Source organism: Dendrobates tinctorius, unplaced genomic scaffold, assembly GCF_039654945.1.
Source record: "Dendrobates tinctorius isolate UK_male_01 unplaced genomic scaffold, ASM3965494v1 ptg000296l, whole genome shotgun sequence".
NCBI lineage: Eukaryota > Metazoa > Chordata > Amphibia > Anura > Dendrobatidae > Dendrobates > Dendrobates tinctorius.
Window position 1 is genome coordinate 3283252 of NW_027361963.1, and position 26240 is coordinate 3309491.

The 26240-nt window shown below is 44.8% G+C and overlaps 1 protein-coding gene across 2 annotated transcripts in view; it reads right to left on the reverse strand.

Moving 5' to 3' along the window:
* LOC141073068 (uncharacterized) overlaps positions 1-26240 on the reverse strand; it is a 258205-nt gene that overhangs the window by 192063 nt on the left and 39902 nt on the right. The window contains exons 4-9 of one of the 2 annotated variants that reach the window (XM_073560394.1): positions 21752-21875; positions 6814-6911; positions 6665-6734; positions 6476-6573; positions 5852-5969; positions 550-2585 (exon numbers count right to left, since the gene is read on the reverse strand). In XM_073560394.1, coding sequence (XP_073416495.1) covers positions 1375-2585; positions 5852-5969; positions 6476-6573; positions 6665-6734; positions 6814-6911; positions 21752-21875 — 1719 coding nt within the window. In that variant the 3' untranslated portion in view covers positions 550-1374. Of the gene's footprint in view, positions 1-549; positions 2586-5851; positions 5970-6475; positions 6574-6664; positions 6735-6813; positions 6912-21751; positions 21876-26240 lie in introns of those variants that run through there. The other variant, XM_073560393.1, reaches the window with a different exon arrangement.

Below are 26240 nucleotides of genomic sequence, written 5' to 3' on the forward strand. Positions count from 1 at the left end.
TACAATTATAGAATTGGTTTGATTTTTTTACGCCGTTCTTTGTGCGGTATAAGTGATTAGGCGATTTTATTGTACAGGTCGGTGCGACTACAGCGATATCAGATTAGTATCAGGTATTTATGTTTGACAGCTGTCACACACTAAAAGACACTTTTTATTGCAATAAAAAGTATTTTTCATCACTGCACATGATCAAGCAACTTTCCTAGCTCTGTTGACCGGTCACGCAGCGCGGTCTCTGATCCAAGGGCAGAGAGGCCGTTGTCCCTCTGCTAGCTCCCAAAATGCAGTGATCGAGTTCGATTGCAGCATTTAGGGGATTAAAGTGCTGGGAGCAGTGCGGGATCTCTCCTGGCACTTAGTGCCAGCTGTCAGAATAAGCCGGCGCACGATCGCCTGGAGATAATAATCCGTCCCGTGTCAACAAGTACCAGCATGCGTGAACGTATTATTACTGACTGTTGGTAAGGGGTTAAAAATTGTTCTATGAAACTCCTTGTTGCCAAAATTTTGTTCTTGTGTTCAGTGAGATATTAATTAAAAACTTACTTATCAAAAGGGGTGTACTCATTTATTCTGAGCAATGTTTATTAAAATGTATAACACAGTGAACATAATTACAGTTTATTTCCTGTATGCCTTAAGTCTTGTCTGACAAGATTTGATTTATTTACTAAAGATTTCCCACACTGTGAACATGAATACGGCTCCTCTCCTGTGTAATAAGAGTTGATTTATATGTAAAGCATTTCTCACAGAATGATCATGAGTACTGTGACGCGAGTCACAATAGTGAAGATATAAACTACTTACTGTAAGTAAAGGGAGGTCAAACAATCTGAGGTCAGGTCCAGGAAATGGCGCAGTATGACAAAGGCAAGTCAGAGACGAAGTCCAATACACGAGCCAAGGTCAGGAAAGCCAGAGAGACAAAGCCGGTAACAGGGAGCAGGCACAAGCAAAGACAGGTCACAAGCAAATGGTGTGAGTCCGGGAAGAGAATCAAGTCAAGCTGGGTCAGGCACAGAGGGATCAATGTTACACAGGCAACAGCAAGTGTACGATTGACACTGGGGGAGGAACTAGCATGCTTAAGAAGAAGCCTGAATAAGGAAAATGAACAAAGATGATTGCAGCACAGACCCAGCACAGACTGACAGTCCCGACACAGAGCAACAAAAAGACAGAAACAGAGTGGAAATCGTGACAAATACAGTTTGTCTCCTGTGTGAATTCTCTGATGTTTATTAAGTGGTGATTTACCTGTAAAGCATTTTCCTCATTATAAACACGAAAATGGTTTCTCCCCTTTGTGAGTTCTTTCATGTTTAACAAGACTTGAATTAGCTCTAAAAATTTCCCACATTGTGAACATCAGTATGGCTTCTCTCCTGTATGAATTCTCTGATGTTTAATAAGATCGCTTTTATTTGTGAAGGCCTTCCTACATTCTGAACATGAAAATGGCTTCTCTCCTGTATGAATTCTCTGATGTATAATAAGATTGCTTTTAATTCTGAAGGCCTTCACACATTCCAAACATGAATATGGCTTCTCTCCTGTATGAATTCTCTGATGTACAATAAGATCGCTTTTTTTTGTGAAGGCCTTCACACATTCCAAACATGAAAATGGCTTCTCTCCAGTATGAATTCTCTGATGTATAGTAAGTTTTCCTTTCTCTCTAAAGCATTTCCCACATTCCAAACATGAATATGGCTTCTCTCCTGTATGAATTCTCTGATGTCTAATAAGACTCCTTTTATCTGTGAAGGCCTTCACACATTCCAAACACGAAAATGGCTTCTCTCCTGTGTGAATTCTCTGATGTCTAATAAGACTCCTTTTATCTGTAAAGCATTTCCCACATTCCAAACATGAATACGGCTTCTCTCCTGTATGAATTCTCTGATGTTTAATAAGATCGCTTTTATTTGTGAAGGCCTTCACACATTCCAAACATGAATGCAGTTTCTCTCCTGTATGAATTCTCTGATGTGTAATAAGACTCTGTTTCTTTGTGTAGGATTTCCCACATTCGGAACATGAAAATGGCTTTTCTCCTGTGTGTATTCTCTTATGTATAATAAAGTGTGATTTATCTATAAAGCATTTCCCACATTCTGAACAGGAGTATGGCTTCTCTCCTGTATGAATTCTCTGATGTCTACTAAGATTCCCTTTTTCTGTGAAGGCCTTTCCACATTCCGAACATGAAAATGGCTTTTCTCCTGTGTGAATTCTCTCATGTATTAGAAATTGTGATTTATGTGTAAAGAATTTCCCACATTCTGAACAGCAGTATCTCATTTTTCCTTTGTGTTTTCTTTGTGCTAAAAAATCTGTGCTTGTAGTAAGTTGCTTCTCACACTGAAATTTTGTATCCACTTTGTCACCTGGAATTGTGGTAACAATGTGAGATTGCTCAGGAGAGGGTTCCTCATGATTAGGAGGAGTATAAGAAAGTGAAGTGCTGTGAAGTCCAGGAGGTCCATGAAGGGTAATGAGGTTTTCTCCATTAGACTGCTTCCTGGTATCTTCTTTTTTACAATTTAGTGACAAACCGTTATTCTCACAAGGATTTCCTATAAGGATGAAGGATAGATTGGATGTGAATTTTTCTACAATACAGAAGGGATTTCTAAATTTACTTTATAAAAACAAATAAAAAGCGCTCCTTGTGTGAATCAGCAGATAATATTGGGTTAAGGTGAGTGGCTACTACTTCCCTGGATTAGTTGTGCAGCTCCAGGCACAACCCTGGTGTTAACATGATTGATCCTCCATGGCTGCAGCGGTGCCGCCTGATCCTCCACCAAGAGGTCCAGATGGAAAGAATCAGGATAAAAGTATAAGTAAAAAATGGGCTTCCGAAAGTGCTGCCAAGGATGTAGGGAAAGTTTTCTTATCTTATTAAAATTATTCTATTAAGCTACTTGTTACGGAGCCGGTCCAGCTCCTTCATCGGACTAATACAAGCTGAGTAATACATGCCGTCATTCATACAACCCATAATGACATCACAACCTTAGAGGTTGTCCACTACAATGTGTACTGGGCAAATCAATTTAAACATTGGAAATAAGGCTTTCTTCAAATACCTTGCATTTCCAAATGTGCCTGTGAGCGGCGCTATCACTGTACACTCATCTCTATTACGTGACCCCCGGCTGCCGCTGACTCTGATGTCCGGTGATGTCACGACAACTTCCGGAATTGGAAGCTGAAGCGGCATCACCGAGGCAGGACCCAGTCTCCTGAGTGACTGTGCTGGGGACGGAGTTTCATCGCACATCACAGCATTGCGATGCTCAGGGAGACTGGGTCCTGCCCCGGTGATTATTACAAAACACCAGTGATTGTCTGTCCACTGTCTCTAACATCATGTCTCCCCTATATCTGAAACTGTCAAAAACTCCTCGTTTCCTCCCTCCACTAACCTAACTATGCATGATATTGCCAATTCCGTGTGTGGTTCCACCATTACTCCCCAGCAACATGTCCGCTGTCTTGGGGTCATACTTGATTCCGAGCTTTCATTCTCCCCCCACATTCGATCACTGGCTCACTCTTGTTATCTGCACCTCAAAAACATTTCTAGAATTCGACCTTTTCTTACTTTGCACTCTGCAAAAACTCTTACTGTTTCTCTTATTCATTCTCGTCTGGACTATTGTAACTCTCTACTAATCGGTCTCCCTCCTACCAAACCCTCCCCTCAGGACTATCCGTCCTGAATGCAGTAGTCAGGATCATATTCCTCACTAACCGATACACCGATGCCTCTACTCTGTGCCACACATTGCACTGGTTACCCATCTGCTACAGAGTTCAATATAAACTTATTACTTTCATCCACAAAGCGTTCCATGCTTCAGCACCACCCTACATCTCCTCCCTCGTCTCGTCTACCACCCTACCCGTGCCCTCCATTCTGGTAATGACCAGATTACCATCCATAATGTAAGCTTGTGAGCAGGGCCCTCACTCCTCTTGGTATCTGTTGATTTATGAGATTATTGCTATGCTGTAATGTCTTTTATTGTCTGTACAAGTCCCCTCTAAAATGTCAAGTGCTGCGGAATATGTTGGCGCTATAGAAATAAAATGACCATTGTCTTGTTGTCTGCAGTGATGACGTCTCATTGAGAGCACTATAGCCAATAACGGAGATCAGCGGCTCTGCCAGAATAAATGGCATCAGCTGCTCAAAACCACTGAGCTCCCTTACAGGCGGCAGCACTGTCAATGTGATATCAGCACTGCAGCCAATAGCAGACACTGATAGCAGCACTGGAGACTCAGCACTGAACCAGGGGAGAGTGAATACAGCACAGGATTGGTGTCTGTTACTGAGAGACAGTGGTTTTTCACAATCAGAAAACCCCTTTTAAGAGATTAATATGAAGTATTGTGTTTATAAGACACTTCCCACATAGTGAACATGATTACTGCTTCGATCTTGTGACTTTTTCATGTCTAAAAAAAACTTACCGTATTTTTCGCTTTGTAAGACACACTTTTTTTCCCCCAAAATTTAGGGGGAAAATAGGGGTGTGTCTTACAATGCAAACATACCTTTCATTGTGCTGCCGCTGCGGGTGTCCGTTACTTGCCGCCACAGCGCTGGGTCTTCCGGGTGCTGCCACCGCCACGCTGTGTCCCCCGGTGCCTGCCGCCGCCGGGCTCTGTCCTTTGCTGCGTGGGGGGCTCAGCCGTTCCATCCATGCCTGTGCGGTGGCTTGCATCCTGGAAAATGGCCAACGCGCAAGCGCAGATGGAGATCTCGGCACTGAAATCCCGGGAGATTTCAGCGCTGAAATTTCATCTCCCGAGATTTCAATGCCGAGATCTCCATCTGCGCTTGTGCGGCGGCCATTTTCCAGGAAGCAAGCCAGCCACTGCACAGGCATCGATGGAACAGCAGAGCCCCGCATGCAGCAAGGGACAGAGCACGGCGGCAGGCACCGGGGGAGACAGCGTGGTGGCGGCAGCACCCAAGGGACCCAGCGCGACGGCAGCACCCAAGGGACCCAGCGCAGCGGCAGCACCCGGAGGACCCAGCACGGTGGCGGCAGCACCAGGCACAGAGTGGGCAACAGCACAGTGGGGACAGAGTGGGCAACAGCACCCCGGGGACAGAGCGGTAAGCAATAAGACGCCTGGATTATAAGAAGCACCACCATTTTATTAAAAAAATGTTTTTTCCTATTTTTCGCCTCAATATTTGGGGTGCGTCTTATAATGCGGAGCGTCTTATAAAGCGAAAAATACGGTAATTAATCTCTAAAGAATTTCCCACATAGTGAACATGAGTACGGCTTCTCTCTGTCGTGACTTCTTTCATGTACAACTATAGTTGACTTTTGTGACAAACATTTCCCACATTATATGCCTCACAGATCCATTTTTTATTCATTATTTTACATTCTCACATTTCAGGAGTCATAAGGGGCAATGGGGTTGGATGTTATATACTAGGGGCACAACAGGGCTGGCTGTTATACACCGAGGGAAGGACAACGGGCTGGATGCTATACACCGAAGAGGTGTGTGTAAGGGGGGGGTGATGGGTCTGGTTGTTTTACACCAGGGTGCGGCGACGGGGCCGGATGTTCAGATCCTTCTACCTCCAAGATGGCCTCCATAGTGGCAGAGGAACGACAGCCATATGTCTGACCCACACCTCCATAGCATGGCACTTACTGACTTACCAAAGGGCTCTTCATGCCACCGGGCGGCAGGCCTGGATGCAGAAAGACCAACATGCTGACCTCAGTGTAGGAGACAGTGGGAGGCATCATTATAATCACACGCCAGTCATCATCACGCGCTGGACATTATTACACACCTGTGGAAACATCTACGGGAATCTCCTCCTTCACTTCAATCACACACGGCTGATCCCCCCTCGTTATCGCTGCTTCTTCTGTCTCATCCTTCACTTTAATATTAATCAGATCTTCCCCCTGATATATCAGATGTAACAATCAGCACAATACAAGAAACCACCAAAATCTATTACATCTAAGGGTACCGTTACACTAAGCAATGCACCAGCGATCCAGACAACGATATGGATCGCTGGTGCATCACTAAGTGGTCGCTAGTGAGCTGCCACACAGGCAGATCTCACCAGCGACACAGCAGCGGTCGGGGGTGGCTACTTACCTGTCAGATGCGGCGATCCTGACGTCCTCCCGCCCGCGTCCACGCGTCGCTCGTCGCCACAGGAAGACCAGCAGGAAGCGCCCGACGAGAAATGGTCCAGGACGTTCTCGCGCGAACAGCGATAACCAGCGGGGGAGCCGGTCGCAGGAAAGTATCAGACATAGCGATATCGCTGCTGCGTCACAAAGCCAGTGACGTTTCAGCGATATTGCTAGCGATCTCGCTGTGTGTAACGGGGGCTTAAGACATTGATCAGAAATGTCCCCCCATATACAGATCCAGATAAGGGCCCAGCATCATCTACCTGATGTTCCTCAAGGACATTGTGATTCTCCTCTGGACAGTCCTGGGGATACAGAGGACGGGGACATCTCCCTGGTGGATTTCTCCTCCTGGATCCATCTGTGGAGACACACAGTGATGAAATAAATTGTGTCATGAGAAGATAGAGTAGTAGGTGACCACAGAACAGACATGAGTCTCCCCTGCTCACCGGCCCATATTGCGATCGCCTCTTCTGCTCCATGTATAACATCAATCTTAATATTAATCAGATCTTCACCCTAAAAAGTAAAATGTAAGATGAGCTCAGGTCCCATCACTTCATGGTCAGATGTTGGGGGGGGCTTCAGCGTCATCTACCTGATGATCCTCCAGGATGTTGTCATTCTCCTCTGGACAGTCCTGGGGATACAGAGGACGGGGACATCTCTCTGGTGGATTTCTCCTCCTGGATCCATCTGTGGAGACACAAAGACTGAATACATGACCTGCCGTGTATCTGTCTATATACAGTGGGTACGGAAAGTGTTCAGACCCCATTAAATTTTTCACTCTGTTTCATTGCAGCCATTAGGTAAATTCAAAAAAGTTCATTTTTTTCTCATTAGTGTACACTCTGCACCCCATCTTGACTAAAACAGAAATGTAGAAATTTTTGCAAATTTGTTAAAAAAAAACAAAACTGAAATATCACATGGTTATAAGTATTCAGACCCTTTGCTCAGTATTGAGTAGACGCACCTTTTGAGCTAGTACAGCCATGAGTCGTCTTGGGAATGATGCAACAAGATTTTTACACCTGGATTTGGGGATCCTCTGCCATTCTTCCTTGCAGATCCTCTCCAGTTCCATCTTATTGGATAGTGAACGTTGGTGGACAGCCATTTTCAGGTCTCTTCAGAGATGATCAATTGGGTTTAGGTCAGGGCTATGGCTGGGCCAGTCAAGAATGGTCACAGAGTTGTTCTGAAGCCACTCCTTTGTTATTTTAGCTGTGTGCTTAGAGTCATTGTCTTGTTGGAAGGTGAACCTTCGGCCAAGTCTGAGGTCCAGAGCACTCTGGAAGAGGTTTTCATCCAGAATATCCCAATTCTTGGCCGCATTCATGTTCCCTTCAATTGCAACCAGTCATCCTGTCCCTGCAGTTGATGATGCTGCCACCACGTTTCACTGTTGGTATTGTATTGAGCAGGTGATAAGCAGTGCCTGGTTTTCCCCACACATAACCCTTAGAATTATCACCAAAAAGGTCTATCTTCGTCTCATCAGACCAGAGAATCTTATTTCTCATGGGAGTCCTTCATGTGTTTTTTAGCAAACTCTATGTGGGCTTTCATGAGTCTTGCACTGAGGAAAGACTTTCGTCGGGTCACTCTGCCATAAAGGCCCGACTGGTGGAGGGCTGCAGTGATAGTTGACTTTGTGGAACTTTCTCCCATCTCCCTACGGCATCTGTGGAGCTCAGCCACAGTGATCTTAGGGTTCTTCTTTACCTTTCTCACCAAGGTTCTTCTCCAACGATTGCTCAGTTTGGCTGGACGGCCAGGTCTAGGAAGACTTCTGGTGGTCCCAAACTTCTTCCATTTAAGGATTATGGAGGCCACTGTGCTCTTAGGAACCTTGAGTACTGCAGAAATTCCTTTGTAACCTTGGCCAGATCTGTGCCTTGCCACAATTCTGTCTCTGAGCTCCTTGGCCAGTTCCTTTGACCTCATGATTCTCATTTGGTGTGACATGCACTGTGAGGTCTTATATAGACAGGTGTGCGCCTTTACAAATCAAGTCCTATCAGTTTAATTAAACACAGCTGGACTCCAATGAAGGAGTAGAACCATCTCAAGGAGCATCACGAGGAAATGGACAGCATGTGACTTAAATATGAGTGTCTGAGCAAAGGTTCTGAATACTTATGATCATGTGATATTTCAGTTTTTCTTTTTTAATAAATTTGCAAATATTCCTACATTTCTGGGGGGTTTTTCAGTCAAGATGGGGTGCAGAGTGCACATTAATGAGAAAAAAAATGAACTTTTTAAATTTACCAAATGGCTGCAATGAAACAGAGGGGAAAATTTAAAAGGGTCTGAATACTTTCCGTACCCACTGTATGAGACACGTCTCTTAGAACCAGTAATTCTATATTTATGTATCAGGGACTAAATTACATTGTTGTGTTCCTCACCACCGGTACCGAGGTCCCAGCACATTGTGGCCCCAAGTATTAAGTGATAATCAGTGAGGCCAAAGCCTAATACTCTCTGCTCTGCACTCGAAGGATGAGGACCCGGAGGAAAAGGACAGAGAAGACCCTCCTCAGTCAGATGGAGAAGCCGCACTAAGAAACACAACTTCTCCAAGTTTCGTCTCCACCAGGGATGGAACCACAGAGGAGCTGGAGAAAGATCCACATTTTAAGACCCTAAATGCAGCGATAAATTAATATCGATCGCAACATTTAGGAGCCCGGGAGAGGGCCAATGGTTGTCATGGCAACCCGAGATCGTCATGACAACCTCGGGATCTGCCAGTGACAGGCTGTTTAGACCATGCCAGGAGCACAGTCTAAGAGGCTTCTGTCAATGCAGTACATGTGCAGTGTAATGCATCATATCTGCAATCAGATTAATAAGTTAAGGTCCCATAGAAGGACTAAGTAAAAAAGTAAAATAGATCACAAAATAAATGAAAAAACATGACAACATTTATATAAAAACAAATAAAGTACACATATTTGGCATTGCAGTGTCCAGAACGACCCAACCTATAAAAATGTCACACTAATTAACCCCTTTATGCTTTATCATCATATCACTGAACGGAAAGTGGAATAAAACAAGATCAAAAAGACAAATGTATATAAGAATGTTATCGCTAGTGTTGAGTGATACCATCCGATATCCAGAAATATCGGATCGTATTGGATCGGCCCGATACACAAAAAGTATCGGGTATCGCCGATTCCGATACCGGAAGTCCCATTCAAGTCAATGGGACAGAAATATCGGATTTAAAAAAAAAAAACAACTTTCTTTCCTTGTACATAAAGTTCGGGAGGGGGGAAGAGTGTGGGCGGTGCGTGAGCGGACACTGTGCGTGTCCGTGTGTGCGGGCGGGCTCTGTGCGGGCCTCTCGGGGGTCTGTACGGGCCTAACGGGGGTCTGTGCCGGCTACCGGCGGTCTGTACGGGCCTTCCGGGGGTCTGTGCCGTCTGCCGGGTGGTCTGTGCTGGCTGCCGGCGGTCTGTACGGGCCTGCTGGGGTCTGTGCCGGCTGCCTGTACAGGCCTGCCGGGGGTCTGTGCTGGCTGCCGGGGGTCTGTGCTGGCTGCCGGGGGTCTGTACAGTCCTGCCGGGGGTCTGTGTGTGTGTGCAGGCATCGTCCGATGGGACTACAAGTCCCATCGGGCAATGCCTACTACAATGACAGTGATTGACACATTTGCCAATGATGGGGCAGTAGTAGTCCCATCATCAAGCTAATGTGTTGAATGTAAAAAAAAACAAAAAAAACACAAACATACATACTACATACAACATACTACATACATACTTCATATATACTACATTCATATAAAATACATACATACTACATATATACTACATTCATACATACTACATACATACTACATTCATACAGCATACATACTACATTTATACAGCGTACATACATACTACATTTATACAGCATACATACATACCACATACATACTACATATATACAAAATTCATACAACATACTACATATATACAACATTCATACAACATACATACTTCATATATACTACATTCATATAAAATACATACTACATATATACTACATTCATGCAGCATACATACATACATACTACATACATAAAACATGCTACAGATATACTACATACATACTACATACAATACATTCATACAATACATACATATAGACATACAGTACATATAACAGAGTACATACTCACCATTACTTGTCACATTGTTCCCCGAAGCCATTGTCATCTGTGAAAAAAATATGAAAAAAACAAACCACCAAATACTCCCTGTTCCGCAGAAATCCACGAGTGTCCCACGACGATCTCCCGTGGAGAACAGCAGCATCAGCTGATGAGACCGTTCTCTAGGGGCTCCAGGAATCCAATGACGGGAGGTAGGTATCCTTCCGCACTGTATTCCTCCGCCACTGTAAAAAAATAGTCCCTAGTCTCACTTTATGGCAAAAGCTGCGTGGGAACTTTCTCACACAGCAATGCCAAAAGTGAGACTAAGGACCCCACAGACCGCGCATCGTGATGACATCATTTCAGCAGCCAATTACGGCCACAACAGTGGCTCATTGCATTATGGGAACTTCCGATTCCGGTATTCGATATTGAAAAGATATCGGTACTCGGTATCGGAATTCCGATACAGCAAATATTGTCCTATACCCGATATTTGCAGTATCGGAATGCTCAACACTAGTTATCGCTAAAATGTCATCTTGTCCCGCAAAAAAACAAGCTGCCATACAGCTCCATCAGTGGAGAAATAACATACGTATAGCTCTCAGAATAAAGCAATGCAAAAACTATAATGTTTACTATAAAATAGTTTCATTGTTTAAAAAAAAAAAATTATAAATGTTGTATCGCTGTAATGGCACTGACCCAAAGTTGTTTTACCACACGGTGAAAAGCATAAAAAAGAGAAAAAAATAAACTTAAAAAACAGTTCCTAAATTGCTGTTTTTTATTAATTTCAACTCCCAAAAAATCAGGAAAATTATAGCGCTAAAATATGGTGATACAAAAACTTAATTTAGCAAATAAAAAGTGTATTTTAGATTTCGACAGAAGCCAGACACAAAAACCCGATATAAATCTGGTATCGCTGTAATTGCACCGACCCGAAGAATAAAGTCGTCTAATTACTTATACCGTACGAAGAACAACGTAAAGAATAAATAAAACCAATTCTTCACCTGCTGTTAATTTGTTAATTCTGCTTCCCAAAGATCGAAGTAAGGCTCGGCTCACATCTATCCTGCACTCTACGCTGAGCGCTTACATCGGGGTGTCCCTGTAAGTCTCTGAAATATGTGATTCAGCTGAAACCCCCAGTGGAAGATTCCCCATAATGAGGCAGATGGAGGCACTGTGTACACTGTCTGACCTGTGACCCAGTGGTGTCCATCTTTTTAAGCGTGCTGTAGTGCAGTGCAACAGATAGGCAGGGACCACAGAAAAGTTCAAAGCAAATGTCTTTAATGTCTAAAAACTCACACACAGGAGTGATGTCCTCCGGATCGCAGCTGGGTCACCGTAAACACGGTCCAGAACCCCCAAAACCATTGCCGTGGATGATGGCACCACCGTGTTTTTTGGGTGCATCAGCTGCCTTGAGTTCCCTGGTTCTAGGTTAGCTTCACACAGTCCTGAGTTGTACAGAGACACCTTCCCTGCAAACTCCAAACTGACACACCCAAGGCAAAAACTGACAGAGTTAAATGGAATCGTAGCAATAGAGCCACTTCCAAAAGCCGGGCTGGAGAGAGGGATTCGCCCGACTACCAAACCTGCAAATCCCTCTAAAAATAAAAGCCCTAAATGGGTTTTCCTAAAAACCTGACTGAGTCACTACTTGGACCCAATACACTCTTTTACTTTGCCTTGTGACTCACAGGCGTCCTGTTGTGAACACAAGGCACTCCAGCGTGTTTAATAAGACTCCGCCGCATCCTAGGGGACACCTATTGACCCTCGAATATGATCCCCCTCATTGCCTCACATAATCCCCTCTGTTCAAACTTGTGGGGTTGAACACTTGTCACCATACAGGGCGCCTGGGACAGGGCATCCGCATTCCCTTGAGCCTTCCCTGCACGATGTTCCACGGTGAAATTGAAATTTTGCAGAGACAGGAACCATTTGGTGACCCAAACATTCCTCTCCTTGTCATTTCTCATCCAGACCAAGGGTGAAAGATCTGTCACCAAGCAAAGTGGTCGACCGAGCAAATAATAGCGTAGGGACTCCAAGGCCCACTTAATAGCCAGGCACTCCTTCACCACTACGCTATGATTTTTTTCAGCCGGGGTGAAATTCCTACATACTTAGGTGACCGGATGTTCATCACCGTTCATCTCCTGCGACAGGACTGCTTCTAGGCCAACGTTAGAGGCATCAGTCTACACGACGAAGTCACTCTTGAAGTTGGGGCTGATGAAAACGGGCTGTCCGCACAGCGTCACCTTCATAGACTGGTAGGCTTCCTCTGCTTGAGGATTCCACCGCACCATTACAGATTTCTTTCCCTTTAGGAGATTGGTTAGGGGTGTTGTTCTCCCAGAGAAATTAGGTATAAACCTCCGGTAATACCCAACGATGCCGAGAAATGCTCTCACCTGTTTGGCGGTAACAGGTCGGGGCCAGTTCTGTATGGCCTCGATTTTATTTGAGTTTGATAACCCCACGGCCGATCACGTATCCTAAGTACTGGACTTCCTCGAGCCCTACTGCACATTTCTTGGGACTCGCCATCAAGCATGCGAATCTGAGCGAATTCACTACAGCTTGTAACCGGGACAAGTGGGTATGCCAGCCAGTACAGTACTAAAGATGATGATGGAATCCAGGTACGCTGACGTATACTTCCGATGGGGTTCTAGCACTATGTCCATCAGCATCTGTAATGTGGCTGATGCCCCATGTAGTCCAAAGGGCAAGACGACATAATGGTAAAGATCTTCCGATGTTATGTAGGGGTGATACAGGGGGAGGGGGCGCAGTCAGTCAGGGGTAAAACAGGGGGAGAGGGGCTCAGTCAGGGTGATACAGAGGGAAGCGGCATTGCCAGGGGTGATACAGGGGAAGGGAACACGCAGTCAGGGGTGATACAGGGGGAGGGGGTGCAGTTAGGGGTGATACAGGGGTAGAGGGGCTCAGTCAGGGTGATTCCGGGGCAAGGGGAATCAGCAGGGGTGATATGGGAGAAGGTGCAGTCAGAGGTAATACAAGGGAGGAGGTGCAGTCAGGGGTGATGCAAAGGAGCGGGCTCAGTCAGAGGTGATACGGGGGAGGGGGTGCAGTCAGTGAAAGGAGAGATGAGGTAATTGGGCCCTAAGTAATTTGGCCCCTCCCCCTCTATCACCCCAGACTAAAGGCCCCCCATTTACACTTTTACTATGTGGCGTCATGACTTTAAAGCCCCCCTGCGGGTCGGGTGACCTAGGTCACTGAAAGGTCACCCGACCCGCAGATACAGGGGGCTTTGTTCTTCACCATAGGGGGCGTGGCTTCGCCCCCACGTGACTACGATCGCTCTGATTGGCTGTTAAAAGTGAATTCAGCCAATCAGAGCGATAGTAATATTTCATCAATGAAAATTGATGAAATATTACAATCCAGCCAAGTCCGATGCTGCTGTAGCATCGGACATGGCTGGTGACAGCGGGTTCCGACCCCCCCACCTGTTAACGGGGGCGATCTGCCCCCGCCACTGAATGACAGCGGCGATGTGCCGCCGCTGTCATCATCTCCCCCCCCCCGGCTTCCGATCGCCCCCCTCCCACCCCCCGGTACTTACCGAGTGCCGTTATGGCTCCCGATGTCCCGTGGTCCTGGACCATGGGCGCCGCCATATTGGAAAATGGCGGGAGCATGGCAGTGCGCCCGCCGGCTGCAATTTCCATTAATTCATTTTGATCACTGTAATAAACTCTCACAGTGATCAAAATAGAATGAAAAGTAAATAAACCCCCCGTTTATCACCCCCATAGGCAGGATCAACTAATAAAATAAAGAAATTATTTTTATTTTTCCATTAGGGTTAGGGTTGGAAAGAAGGTTAGGGTTGGAAAGCGGGTTAGGGTTAGAATTAGGGTTGGAATTAGGGTTAGGGTTGGAATTAGGGTTAGGCTTGTGGTTAGGGTTATGGTTAGGGTTGGGATTAGGGTTGAAGTTAGAATTGTGGGGTTTCCACTGTTTAGGCACATCAGGGTGTCTCCAAACGCGACATGGTGCAACCATTGATTTCAGCCAATTTTGCATTCAAAAAGTTAAACGGTGCTCCCTCCCTTCCAAGCCCCGACATGTACCCAAACAGTGGTTTACCCCAACATATGGGGTATCAGCGTACTCAGGAAAAATTGCACAACAACTTTGGGGGTCTAATTTCTCCCGGTACCCTTGGGAAAATTAAAAATTGGGGGCTAAAAAAATATTTCTGTGGAAAAATTTTTTATTTTTATTTTCACGGCTCTGCGTTATAAACTTCTGTGAAGCACTTGGGGGTTCAAGGTGCTCACCACACATCTAGATATGTTCCTTGAGAGGTCTAGTTTCCAAAATGGGGTCACTTGTGGGGGGGGTTCCACAGTTTAGGTACATCAGGGGCTCTGCAAATGTTACATGATGCCCACAGACCATTCCATCAAAGTCAGCATTTCATAATGTCACTACTTCCCTTCCGAGCCCCGACATGTGCCCAAACAGTGGTTCCCCCCCACATATGGGGTACCGGCATACTCAAGACAAACTGCACAACAACTTTTGGGGTCCAATTTATCCTGCTACCCTTGTGAAAAAAAAAATTGCTGGCTAAAAATCATTTTTTTTGAGGAAAAAAAAATATTTTTTTATTTTCACGGCTCTGCGTTATAAACTTCTGTGAAGTGCTTGGGGGTTCAAGGTGCTCACCACACATCTAGATAAGTTCCTTGGGGGGTCTAGTCTCCAAAATGGGGTCACTTGTGGGGGAGCTCCAACGTTTAGGTACACAGGGGCTCTACAAACGCGACATGGTGTCTGATAACGATTGGAGCTAATTTTCCATTCAAGAAGTCAAATGGTGCTCCTTCCCTTCTGGACCCTGCCGTGCGCTCAAACAGTGGTTTATGACCACATATGAGGTATCGGTGTGCTCAGGAGAAATTGTTCAACAAATTTTAGGATCCATTTTATCTTGTTGCCCATGTGAAAATGAAAAAACTGAGGCTAAAAGAAAAAAAAAATTTTTTTTTATTTTCACGTTATAAACTTTTCTTGGGGGTTCAAATTGCTCACTATGCATCTAGATAAGTTCCTTAGAGGGTCTAGTTTCCAAAATGGGGTCATTTGTGGGGGAGCTCCAATGTTTAGGCGCACAGGGGCTCTCCAAACACGACATGGTGTCCGCTAACGATTAGAAGTAATTTGCACTTCAAAAAGTCAAATGGCGCTCCTTCCCTTCTGAGCACTGCCGTGTGCCCAAACAGTGGTTCCCCCCACATATGGGGTACCAGCGTACTCAGGACAAACTGGACAACAACTTTTGTGGTCCAATTTCTCCTGTTAGCCTTGTGAAAATTAAAAATAGCGTGCTAAAAATCATTTTTGAGGAAAAAAAAATATTTTTTATTTTCACTGCTCTGTGTTATAAACTTTTGTGAAGCACTTGGGGCTTCAAAGTGCTCACTACGCATCTAGATAAGTTCCTTAGGGGGTCTAGTTTCCAAAATGGGGTCACTTGTTGAGGAGCTCCAATTTTTAGGTGCACAGGGGGCTCTCCAAACATGACATGGTGTCCGATAACGATTGGAGCTAATTTTCTATTCAAAAAGTCAAATGGTGCTCCTTCCCTTCTGAGCTCTGCCGTGCGCCCAAACAGTGGTTTATGACTACATATGAGGTATCGTTGTACTCAGGAGAAATTGCCCAACAAATTTTAGGATCCACTTTATCCTGTTGCCCATGTGAAAATGAAAAAATTGATGCTAAAAGAAAATTTTTGTTGGAAAAATTAAAATGTCTATTTTTTCTTTCCAAGTTGCTTTAGCTGTTGTGAAGCCAGAGCCCGGAGGACAGTCTCCTCTCCCCCAGACCGTGGGTACCATCCACAAATGTTCCGCTTACTTTTCGCATGGTGTGCAGAGCCACATGCGGGAAGTAAGCGGAACAATGCATTCCTATGGGTGCGGGATCGCCGCGATTCCGCAAAATAATGAGCATGCTGCGGTTTTTACCGCGAAGCGATTCCGCTGTGGTAAAAACCGCAGCATTAGCACAGCATTGCGGAATCCCATAGGATTGCATGGGATGCTTATTTTTCGCGGTTAAAACCGCCGCGGAAACGCGAAGCAAACGCCACGTGTGAACTCAGCCTCAGGGTTTGACAGTGGCATTTAACTAGTTAATAGACGTGGGCGGATTGCGATTCCGCTCGTGGCTATTGTGGGCACATGTCAGCTGTTCAAAACAGCTGACATGTCTCGGCTTTGATGCGGGCTCACCGCCGGAGCCCACATCAAAGCGGGGGTGCTGCCATCGGACGTACTATACCGTCCGATGGCAGAAAGGGGTTAAGGGCATAAAAATTCTAAGTTTGAAAATTTACAAATTTCTGTTATTTTCATAAATAAATGCAAAAAATATCGACCAAAACTTACCACTATCATGAAGTACACCAAGTCATGAAAAACCAATGTAAGACTCAGTGGGATGTGTTGAAGGCCCCTGTCTCTGACCCAAGGTTTTCCTATGGAGCCGGTATTTATAGGACTGAAGGTGCAAGTCTCCATTATTTTTGCTTTATCTCCCAGAATGAAAATAAATAAATGTAATAAATAAAAAATAAAAACACATTTGGTATTGCCACGTCAGGGTTTAACCCACACGGTACGCTACATATATATTCAGGACAAGAAGCCGTCACACAACACGGATAATGGAAGATAAAGTGATGGGTCTCAGGGGAAGTGCTCAATATTTAAAGGGGAACTCTGAGAAATGGCATAAGGATAATGAAAACACATTGAAATATTACACATTTTAATAAATATATTTCTGCTAAGTAACGGTATCAAAAAGGTAATCTTTAGTGCGCAATGATGATGTTAACCCCTTTCCGACGTTGGGCGTAATACACCCACGTCGGAATCCCTCCCTATGCTGTGGGCTCCAGTGCTGAGCCCACATCTTTCCCAGCACATGTCAGCTGTTTTGAAAAGCTGACATGTGCCTCTAACAGCCGCGGGTGGAATTGTATTCCATCCAGGCTGTTAACTGCTGTTGTCAATATCTGACAGCGGCATTTAACTCGCGCTTACCAGAAGCGCGCCAGAAACCCCGTCCATCGGTGACCCCGTCACATGATCGCGGGTCACAGATGGGTTGGCTTGACAACCAGAGGTCTCCAGCAGACCACTGTAGTTGTCATACCTGGATTCCTCTGAGCGGCGATCGGTGCTTATAGCAAATGAGAATTTCTGATACACACAGGCAATCTGATCATCACTTGTGTGTAGCAGAGGCGATCGGACAACTGCAGCTTCTAGTCTCCCATGGAAACTATAATCACCCACCATTCGCCCCCAAAAAAAACAATAAAAATAAATCAAACATGCACATATTTGGTATTGTCGCGTTCAGAATCGCCCGATCTATCAATATGAAAGAAGAATTAACCTGATCGGTAAACGGCATAACGAGAAAAAAATTCAAAAAGCCAGAATTACGTTTTTTTGATCGCCACCACATTGCAATAAAATGCAATAACCAAAACTGATATCAATAGAAACATCAGCTCAGCACGAAAAAAATAAGCCCTCACCCAACCCAAGATCATGAAAAATGGAGACGCTACAGGTCTCAGACAATGGCGCCATTTTTGTTTTTAACCAAAGTTTGGATTTTTTTTTCACCACTTAAATAAAAAAGAACCTAGACATGTTTGGTGTCTATGAACTCGTAATGGCCTGGAGAATCATAATGGCAGGGCAGTTTTAGCATTTGGTGAACATGGTGTTAAAAAAAAAAAAACACACACACAACTGTAGAATTGCATTTTTTATCAATTTCACCGCACTTGGAATTTTTTTCCCCTTTTTCAGTACACGATATGTTAAATCCAATGGTGTCATTCAAAAACACAACTCGTCCCACAAAAAACAAGCCCTCACATGGCCATTTTGAAGAAAAATTTTAAAAAAAGTATGGCTCTGAGAAGAAGGGGAGCAAAAAACGAAAACGCAAAAAGTTTCCCAGCTGTGAGGTTGTAGGACGGGCTGCAGGAGGAGGAAGAAGATGCTCCTTGCATCTTCTCGCCCAACCACTTGCACCAGTGACCCATTTCCGTCACATCTCCTCCAGTCCCTTTCCCCTGCTGTCACCCCTCACCTAAATAAAATATTTAACCTCTCTCTCTCTTCTGGTATCTTTCCCTCCTCATTTAAGCATGCCATCATATATCCACTACGTAAAAAACCATCCCTCGACCAAAACTGTGCCGCTAACTATAGACCTGTCTCTAATCTTCCCTTCATCTCTTAACTCCTGGAACGCCTGGTCCACTCCCGTCTTATCCGCTATCTCTCTGATAACTCTCTTTTTGACCCTCTCCAATCCGGTTTCTGCTCTTTACACTCTACTGAAACTGCCCTCACTAAAGTCTCTAATGATCTACTAACAGCTAAATCAAATAGTCACTACTCCATGCTAATTCTCTTGGATCTCTCTGCAGCATTTGACACTGTGGATCATCAGCTCCTCCTCACTATGCTCCGTTCCATTGACCTCAAGGACACCGTTCTCTCCTGGTTCTCCTCCTATCTCTCTGACCGCTCCTTTACTGTATCTTTTGCCGGTTCCTCCTCCTCTCACCTTCCCCTTACTGCGGGGTTCCTCAAGGATCGGTTCTAGGCCCCCTCCTCTTCTCTTTGTACACTGCCCCTATTGGTCAAACAATCAGTAGATTTGGTTTCCAGTACCATCTCTATGCTGACGACACCCAATTATACGCTTCTTCACCTGACATCACACCAGCCTTTCTAGAAAACACCGGCGATTGTCTAAACGCTGTGTCTAACATCATGTCCTCACTATATCTGAAACTGAACCTGTCAAAGACTGAACTCCTTGTGTTTCCTCCCGCTACTAATGCACCTATACCCGACATTGCCATTTCTGTGTGTGGTTCCACTATTACTCCCCAGCAACAGGCCCGCTGTCTTGGGGTTATACTTGACTCTGAGCTTTCCTTTGCCCCCCACATTCGAACACTGGCTCGCTCTTGTCATTGGCACCTCAAAAACATTTCTAGAATTCGACCTTTTCTTACTTTTGACTCTGCAAAAACTCTTACTGTTTCTCTTATTCATTTTCGTCTCAACTATTGTAACTCTCTTCTAATCATTCTACCTCTTACCAAACTCTCCCCCCTCCAATGTGTGTTGAATGCTGCTGCCAGGATCATATTCCTCACCAATCGTTACACCGATGCCTCTACCTTGTGCCAGTCATTACACTGGCTACTCATCCACTCTAGAATTCAGTATAAACTTATTACCCTCACCCACAAAGCCCACCATGGCTCAGCACCACCCTACATCTCCTCCCTTGTTTCAGTATACCACCCTACCCGCGCCCTCCGTTCTGCTGATGACCTGAGGTTAGCATCCTCAATAATCAGAACCTCCCACTCCGGTCTCCAAGACTTTACACGTGCTGCCCCAATTCTTTGGAATGCACTTCCCAGGTCAATACGATTAGTCCCCAATGCCCACAATTTTAAGCGTGCCCTGAAAACGCATTTATTCAGACTGGCCTATCGCCTCAACACATTAACCTAATCTATCCCTGTGTGGCAGAGCCAAAAGTTTTACCATAACCAGGTTCCCCGCATCATGTTCCCACATGCTTTATGCATCCATCAGCCCTCTGCATCTGTACTGTTACACACTTAACATTATGGCTGGTCAATACAATCAGGGCAACTGTTACCACCCACCTTTCGCGTCTACCTCTTTCCTCATAGACTGTAAGCTTGCGAGCAGGACCCTCATTCCTCTTGGTATTTGTTATAATCTATGTGATTATTGTTATTCTGTAATGTCTATTGTCTGTACAAGTCCCCTCTGAAATGTAAAGTGCTGCGGAATATGTCGGCGCTATAGAAATATAAAATGTATTATTTATTTTATTAACTGCGTAAAGACGTGTGCTGGAGACAGGTCGTGTGAGGGCAGCGTCCTGTCAGGTATCGTGAATGCGCTTTCCTGCCACCAAACCTGACAGGACGAGCGGAGAAGAGAGTGCGGAGGAGAGAGAGTGCGGAGGAGAGAGAGTGCGGAGGAGAGAGAGTGCGGAGGAGAGAGAGAGCGGAGGAGAGAGAGTGCGGAGGAGAGAGAGTGCGGAGGAGAGAGAGAGCGGAGGAGAGAGAGTGCGGAGGAGAGAGAGTGCGGAGGAGAGAGAGTGCGGAGGAGAGAGAGTGCGGAGGAGAGAGAGTGCGGAGTAAAGCAGGGGACAACCTTTGTAGCTGACGGAGGAGATTCAACATCTCATCAGACTGAAAGGTGTATTGGAGGCCGGAGGACGCAGCGGAGCTGCTGGAATAAACTGCACAAACTGTCCTCAGCCTGAGAACAAATGTGAGTTACGCTGTATATTGTGTAATGTGTGTGTGGTTATATATACACATATACAGTAACACAATATACAGTGTGACACACATTTCTGCTCCGCACAGGCTGAGGACAGTTTCTATCCAATCACACGCAGCCTCGTTCTCACACTGACCTCAGGGCTGACATTACCGGTGTCACCGCTCAGCAAAGCAACCAGACGTAGCAGAGTTCTGGCTCGTCGTGGGACATCATCATGATGGATTCTCGGCGGACAGCTGACAATGTCTTTGATTTGTTTCTGTGTGTGTCTGTCTTACTTTTCATTATGGGGTTACTAGTGGGGGTAGACACCTCTCCATTACTGACACCCGGGCTTAATGTCAGCAAACATTACACCACTGACACCAACCCCAAAACTATTACCGGAAGCCAGAACTATTGGCGCATCTAATGAATGTGCCATTTCTGGGCGGGGGCTAAAAATCCATGGCCACTTAGCCTAAGAATACCAGCCCCCAGCTGTCTGCTTTACCTGCGCTTGTTATCAAAATTGGGAGACCCCAAGTCTCTTTTTTTTATTTTACACAGTGCACCGGCCAATCACAGCCATGCCAATACCTGACAAGTCTGTGATGGGGCCGGAAGTGCCCCCACAGGAAAAGCTTATTGATTGGCTGTGTTGCAGCTTTACAACAAGCTATGTTCAGGCTCCCAAACAACAAACAGTAACACGGTCTTCTGGGAGAAGTCAGTGTTCAGGATCGTCCACCTCTAATGAAGACATGACAACAGCGGAGAAACCGCGACTCACAGATCAGAAGAAAATAATCAGGGAAATGAAAGCTGTTGTCAGACGGAGAAAATGTAGAGAAAACCAGAGCAAGTCTGGAGAAAACTCATCTATTATAGGACGACGCCGGAAAGACATCATCACAAGGAGCCTCGCTGCTCACCTCGTGGTGTAAGAGGCCGGTGCTCCTCCATCATCACAGCCTGGTACCGATCCTGGTGTCCTTCTAGATACTCCCAGTCCTCTATGGAGATATAGACAGCGACGTCCTGACACCTTATAGGAACCTGACAACAATCATACAGTTATCACCCAGAATCCTCCAGTGCCGTCCTGTATAATGTCCCAGCAGTTGTTATGGAAATATATATGTATATGTATTTCATATAGATCTCACTTGCCTGCTATAGGCTATATACTCCATATACTGCTATATACTTATGTACTCTTATATATTCTTATATGCACACAGATACATATTTACAGTTTGAACTTAAAAATCAGTGGCTAAAGATGACCTAACCCCATGTCTACGTAACCCCAGGTCGGATACCCATATATGTTCATGTATTTAAACTGACCAATTAGCTAAGAAGTAAAGCCTTTATGTTAATGAGTAACCACTCCTTTCTATACAGCTGATAAAACCAAGTATATTCAATAAACTTCCAGAGTTCTGCTGGAATGAGTTGTTGATAACCAAGTGTAGCTTCCTCTTTTCCTTTGAGCGCTCAATAAGACTCTGTCTAATCAGGACAGGCCACAGTACGCACAGGGGTAAATTCACCCAACCAAAAAAATCCACAATTGCCGCCCAACTCGAGGCAGTGGACGAAAACGAACGGGGATCCTGCTGACCGGAGAGGACAGAGGTGCCGGCCAAGGTCTTGGCTCATGGGAACGGAGATTTGCGCAACTCCATAAGTAAGGTAAGAAAATCTATTTATCTTACCTGAATGTTCCCTGTGCCCAGTCCGGGTCAGCAACTCTAGCCGGTCAGTGTGGTCACCAAACCCAGGTAGTGTAAAAAAGTCCACGCTCAAATCCAAACCCTGGGATAAGCTAAGTGTCTACTGTGATCCTGTGTGTCTGAGATCCGGGTGAGAGAGTTGGTGGAGACTGTGGCTTGATTTGTGGCTGCTGAGACACCGATAACAAGACTGAGTCTCTCTGACTAAGGCAGATCACGTCCCCGAACCACGCGGAGGTTTTGACTTAGACGGGATATCACAGGTGAATTTCTCTCAAATAGCTGTCACGGTCCCCGCACACATACATGGAGGTGTCAGCTTCAAGTAGGTATCACCTACGAATCCCTCGGCTGCCACACGTCCCCGCATCAAGCGGAGGATGGCAGACTGGAGATATCACAGACTGATCACTGGAGAGATTAACACGGTCCCCGGATGCACACGGAGGGGTGATAATCTAGTGGGATATCACGTCGCCCGTCTCCCAGCAGATGGAGGGTGATACATCCCGGTGCTAACCAAAGCTCCATGGGTGATTGGCAGTTACCGGTTGTCAGCAGCTGTTTGACATGTCACAGAAGGGCTTTCGATCTCTCTCCCCGGACGTCTATATGTGAATTCATTGCAGGTTTCCACAAAGATCTGAAGCAGAAGAGTTTTGCCTTTTTTTTATTGTAAACTTCCTCTTTTGCCTGCAGGGTGTGCCCCTGATATATATATATACAGTGGGGAAAAAAAGTATTTAGTCAGTCAGCAATAGTGCAAGTTCCACCACTTAAAAAGATGAGAGGCGTCTGTAATTTACATCATAGGTAGACCTCAACTATGGGAGACAAACTGAGAAAAAAAAATCCAGAAATTCACATTGTCTGGTTTTTTTTTCATTTTATTTGCATATTATGGTGGAAAATAAGTATTTGGTCAGAAACAAAATTTCATCTCAATACTTTGTGATATATCCTTTGTTGGCAATGACAGAGGTCAAACGTTTTCTGTAAGTCTTCACAAGGTTGCCACACACTATTGTTGGCCCATTCCTCCATGCAGATCTCCTCTAGAGCAGTGATGTTTTTGGCTTTTCGCTTGGCAACACGGACTTTCAACTCCCTCCAAAGGTTTTCTATAGGGTTGAGATCTGGAGAATGGCTAGGCCACTCCAGGACCTTGAAATGCTTCTTACGAAGCCACTCCTTCGTTGCCCTGGCGGTGTGCTTTGGATCATTGTCATGTTGAAAGACCCAGCCACGTTTCATCTTCAATGCCCTTGCTGATGGAAGGAGGTTTGCACTCAAAATCTCACAATACATGGCCCCATTCATTCTTTCATGTACCCGGATCAGTCGCCCTGGCCCCTTTGCAGAGAAACAGCCCCAAAGCATGATGTTTCCGCCACCATGCTTTACAGTAGGTATGGTGTTTGATGGATGCAACTCAGTATTCTTTTTCCTCCAAACACGACAAGTTGTGTTTCTACCAAACAGTTCCAGTTTGGTTTCATCAGACCATAGGACATTCTTCCAAAACTCCTCTGGATCATCCAAATGCTCTCTAGCAAACTTCAGACGGGCCCGGACATGTACAGGCTTAAGCAGTGGGACACGTCTGGCACTGCAGGATCTGAGTCCATGGTGGCGTAGTGTGTTACTTATGGTAGGCCTTGTTACATTGGTCCCAGCTCTCTGCAGATCATTCACTAGGTCCCCCCGCGTGGTTCTGGGATTTTTGCTCACCGTTCTTGTGATCATTCTGACCCCACGGGGTGGGATTTTGCGTGGAGCACCAGATCGAGGGAGATTATCAGTGGTCTTGTATGTCTTCCATTTTCTAATTATTGCTCCCACAGTTGATTTCTTCACTCCAAGCTGGTTGGCTATTGCAGATTCAGTCTTCCCAGCCTGGTGCAGGGCTACAATTTTGTTTCTGGTGTCCTTTGACAGCTCTTTGGTCTTCACCATAGTGGAGTTTGGAGTCAGACTGTTTGAGGGTGTGCACAGGTGTCTTTTTATACTGATAACAAGTTTAGACAGGTGCCATTACTACAGGTAATGAGTGGAGGAAAGAGGAGACTCTTAAAGAAGAAGTTACAGGTCTGTGAGAGCCAGAAATCTTGATTGCTTGTTTCTGACCAAATACTTATTTTCCACCATAATATGCAAATAAAATGAAAAAAAAACAGACAATGTGATTTTCTGGTTTTTTTTTTCTCAGTTTGTCTCCCATAGTTGAGGTCTACCTATGATGTAAATTACAGACGCCTCTCATCTTTTTAAGTGGTGGAACTTGCACTATTGCTGACTGACTAAATACTTTTTTGCCCCACTGTATGTATATATATATATATATATATATATATATATATATATATATATATATATGTTTTATATTGTTAGATTTTGGACTCTGTTTTTCCCTATTTTATCTTTTATTTTGCATTTTTGGTAGAGGCTTTTGTTACTGCAGTGTTAGAAGTTTTGGGAAAGCTGGGTCTTTGGGCATTTCCCCCCCCCCCTCCCCTTACATTGTTCTCAGATTTTACAGAGACGCACGCATAAAAAGAGGAAGTTGGGTGCCTACATTCTACATTAACCCTTTTATTGTTGGAAGTTGTACTGATTTTTTTAGATTCTTATAAATATTTTGGAGTGTTTTTGCAAGGTCTACCAACTTCATTAGTATTCTTTTTGTTTTCTTTCCTTTTCCCTCCATTTTTTCCTGATGAGACTTTTTGGTTTTCACTACTCATAGAGAAAAATCATTTTTCCCTTTTTATAATCTTTTTAGTTTTCTTCCACTTTTTGCGACATTTTATGAGTTTTTTAGGTCTCAGTTTTCACTTCTTTCTTTCAGTTTTTGTTAAAAAGAATTTTTACCTGCGTTGGGTCATTCCTGTGTTCTCTTGTCAATTTTGATTTCCCTTTTTTGTTTCCACTACTTTTGGAGTTTTTTCATTAAATATTCTTGTTTTCTTTTTCTTTCCCTTTTAAGCAAGCTAAAAGGGGTTGCAAAGCGTTTAAAGTTTTAATCACCTTTTTCAGTTTTAAAACAGACATAGTACGTGTTTTGTTTTTTTTGCAGGAACAGTTTTTCTTTAAACTGTAGCATGACATAATATATTGAAAGGAAAAAAGGGAAGTAGCTAGTTGAGCTCAATTGCTGTCTGCATTTTGTTAAAGTGACAGAGGATTTTTAACAGCGCAGAAGGTGCTAGCAGATAGTGTGAACAAGAAAGTATTGTTTTTTTTACATGTAGAAAAAGTGTTTTCAGCTGCATACTAATCTGTGCCGTCTGAGAAGGACCACAGGTCTAAGAATGCCTTCTGTGACGGCAGAGGGGGGGGGAAGCAGTCCGCACCCCCTCCATTTCCATAACAATTTCCTCTCTCCCCCCACTCTTCCCTCCTCCCATCTCTCTCCTCCCTCTATCTCTGCTATTCTCATAATCTCCCCCCCACTCTCATCTATCTCTCCTACTATCCCTTCTCCTCCTCCTCCTCCTTTTCTCTCTCCTATCTCTCCTCACTCTCCATCTTCATCACCAACGCCCACCTCTCATCCCTCTCCTCTCCTCGTCTTCACCATCTCCTCCCTTTCTGTCTCCTCCCCACTCTCCTCCACTATCTCTCACTTCTCCTCCTATTCCAAATCTTTCCTCCACCCTTCCCTCTCTTTCTTTTCCTCACT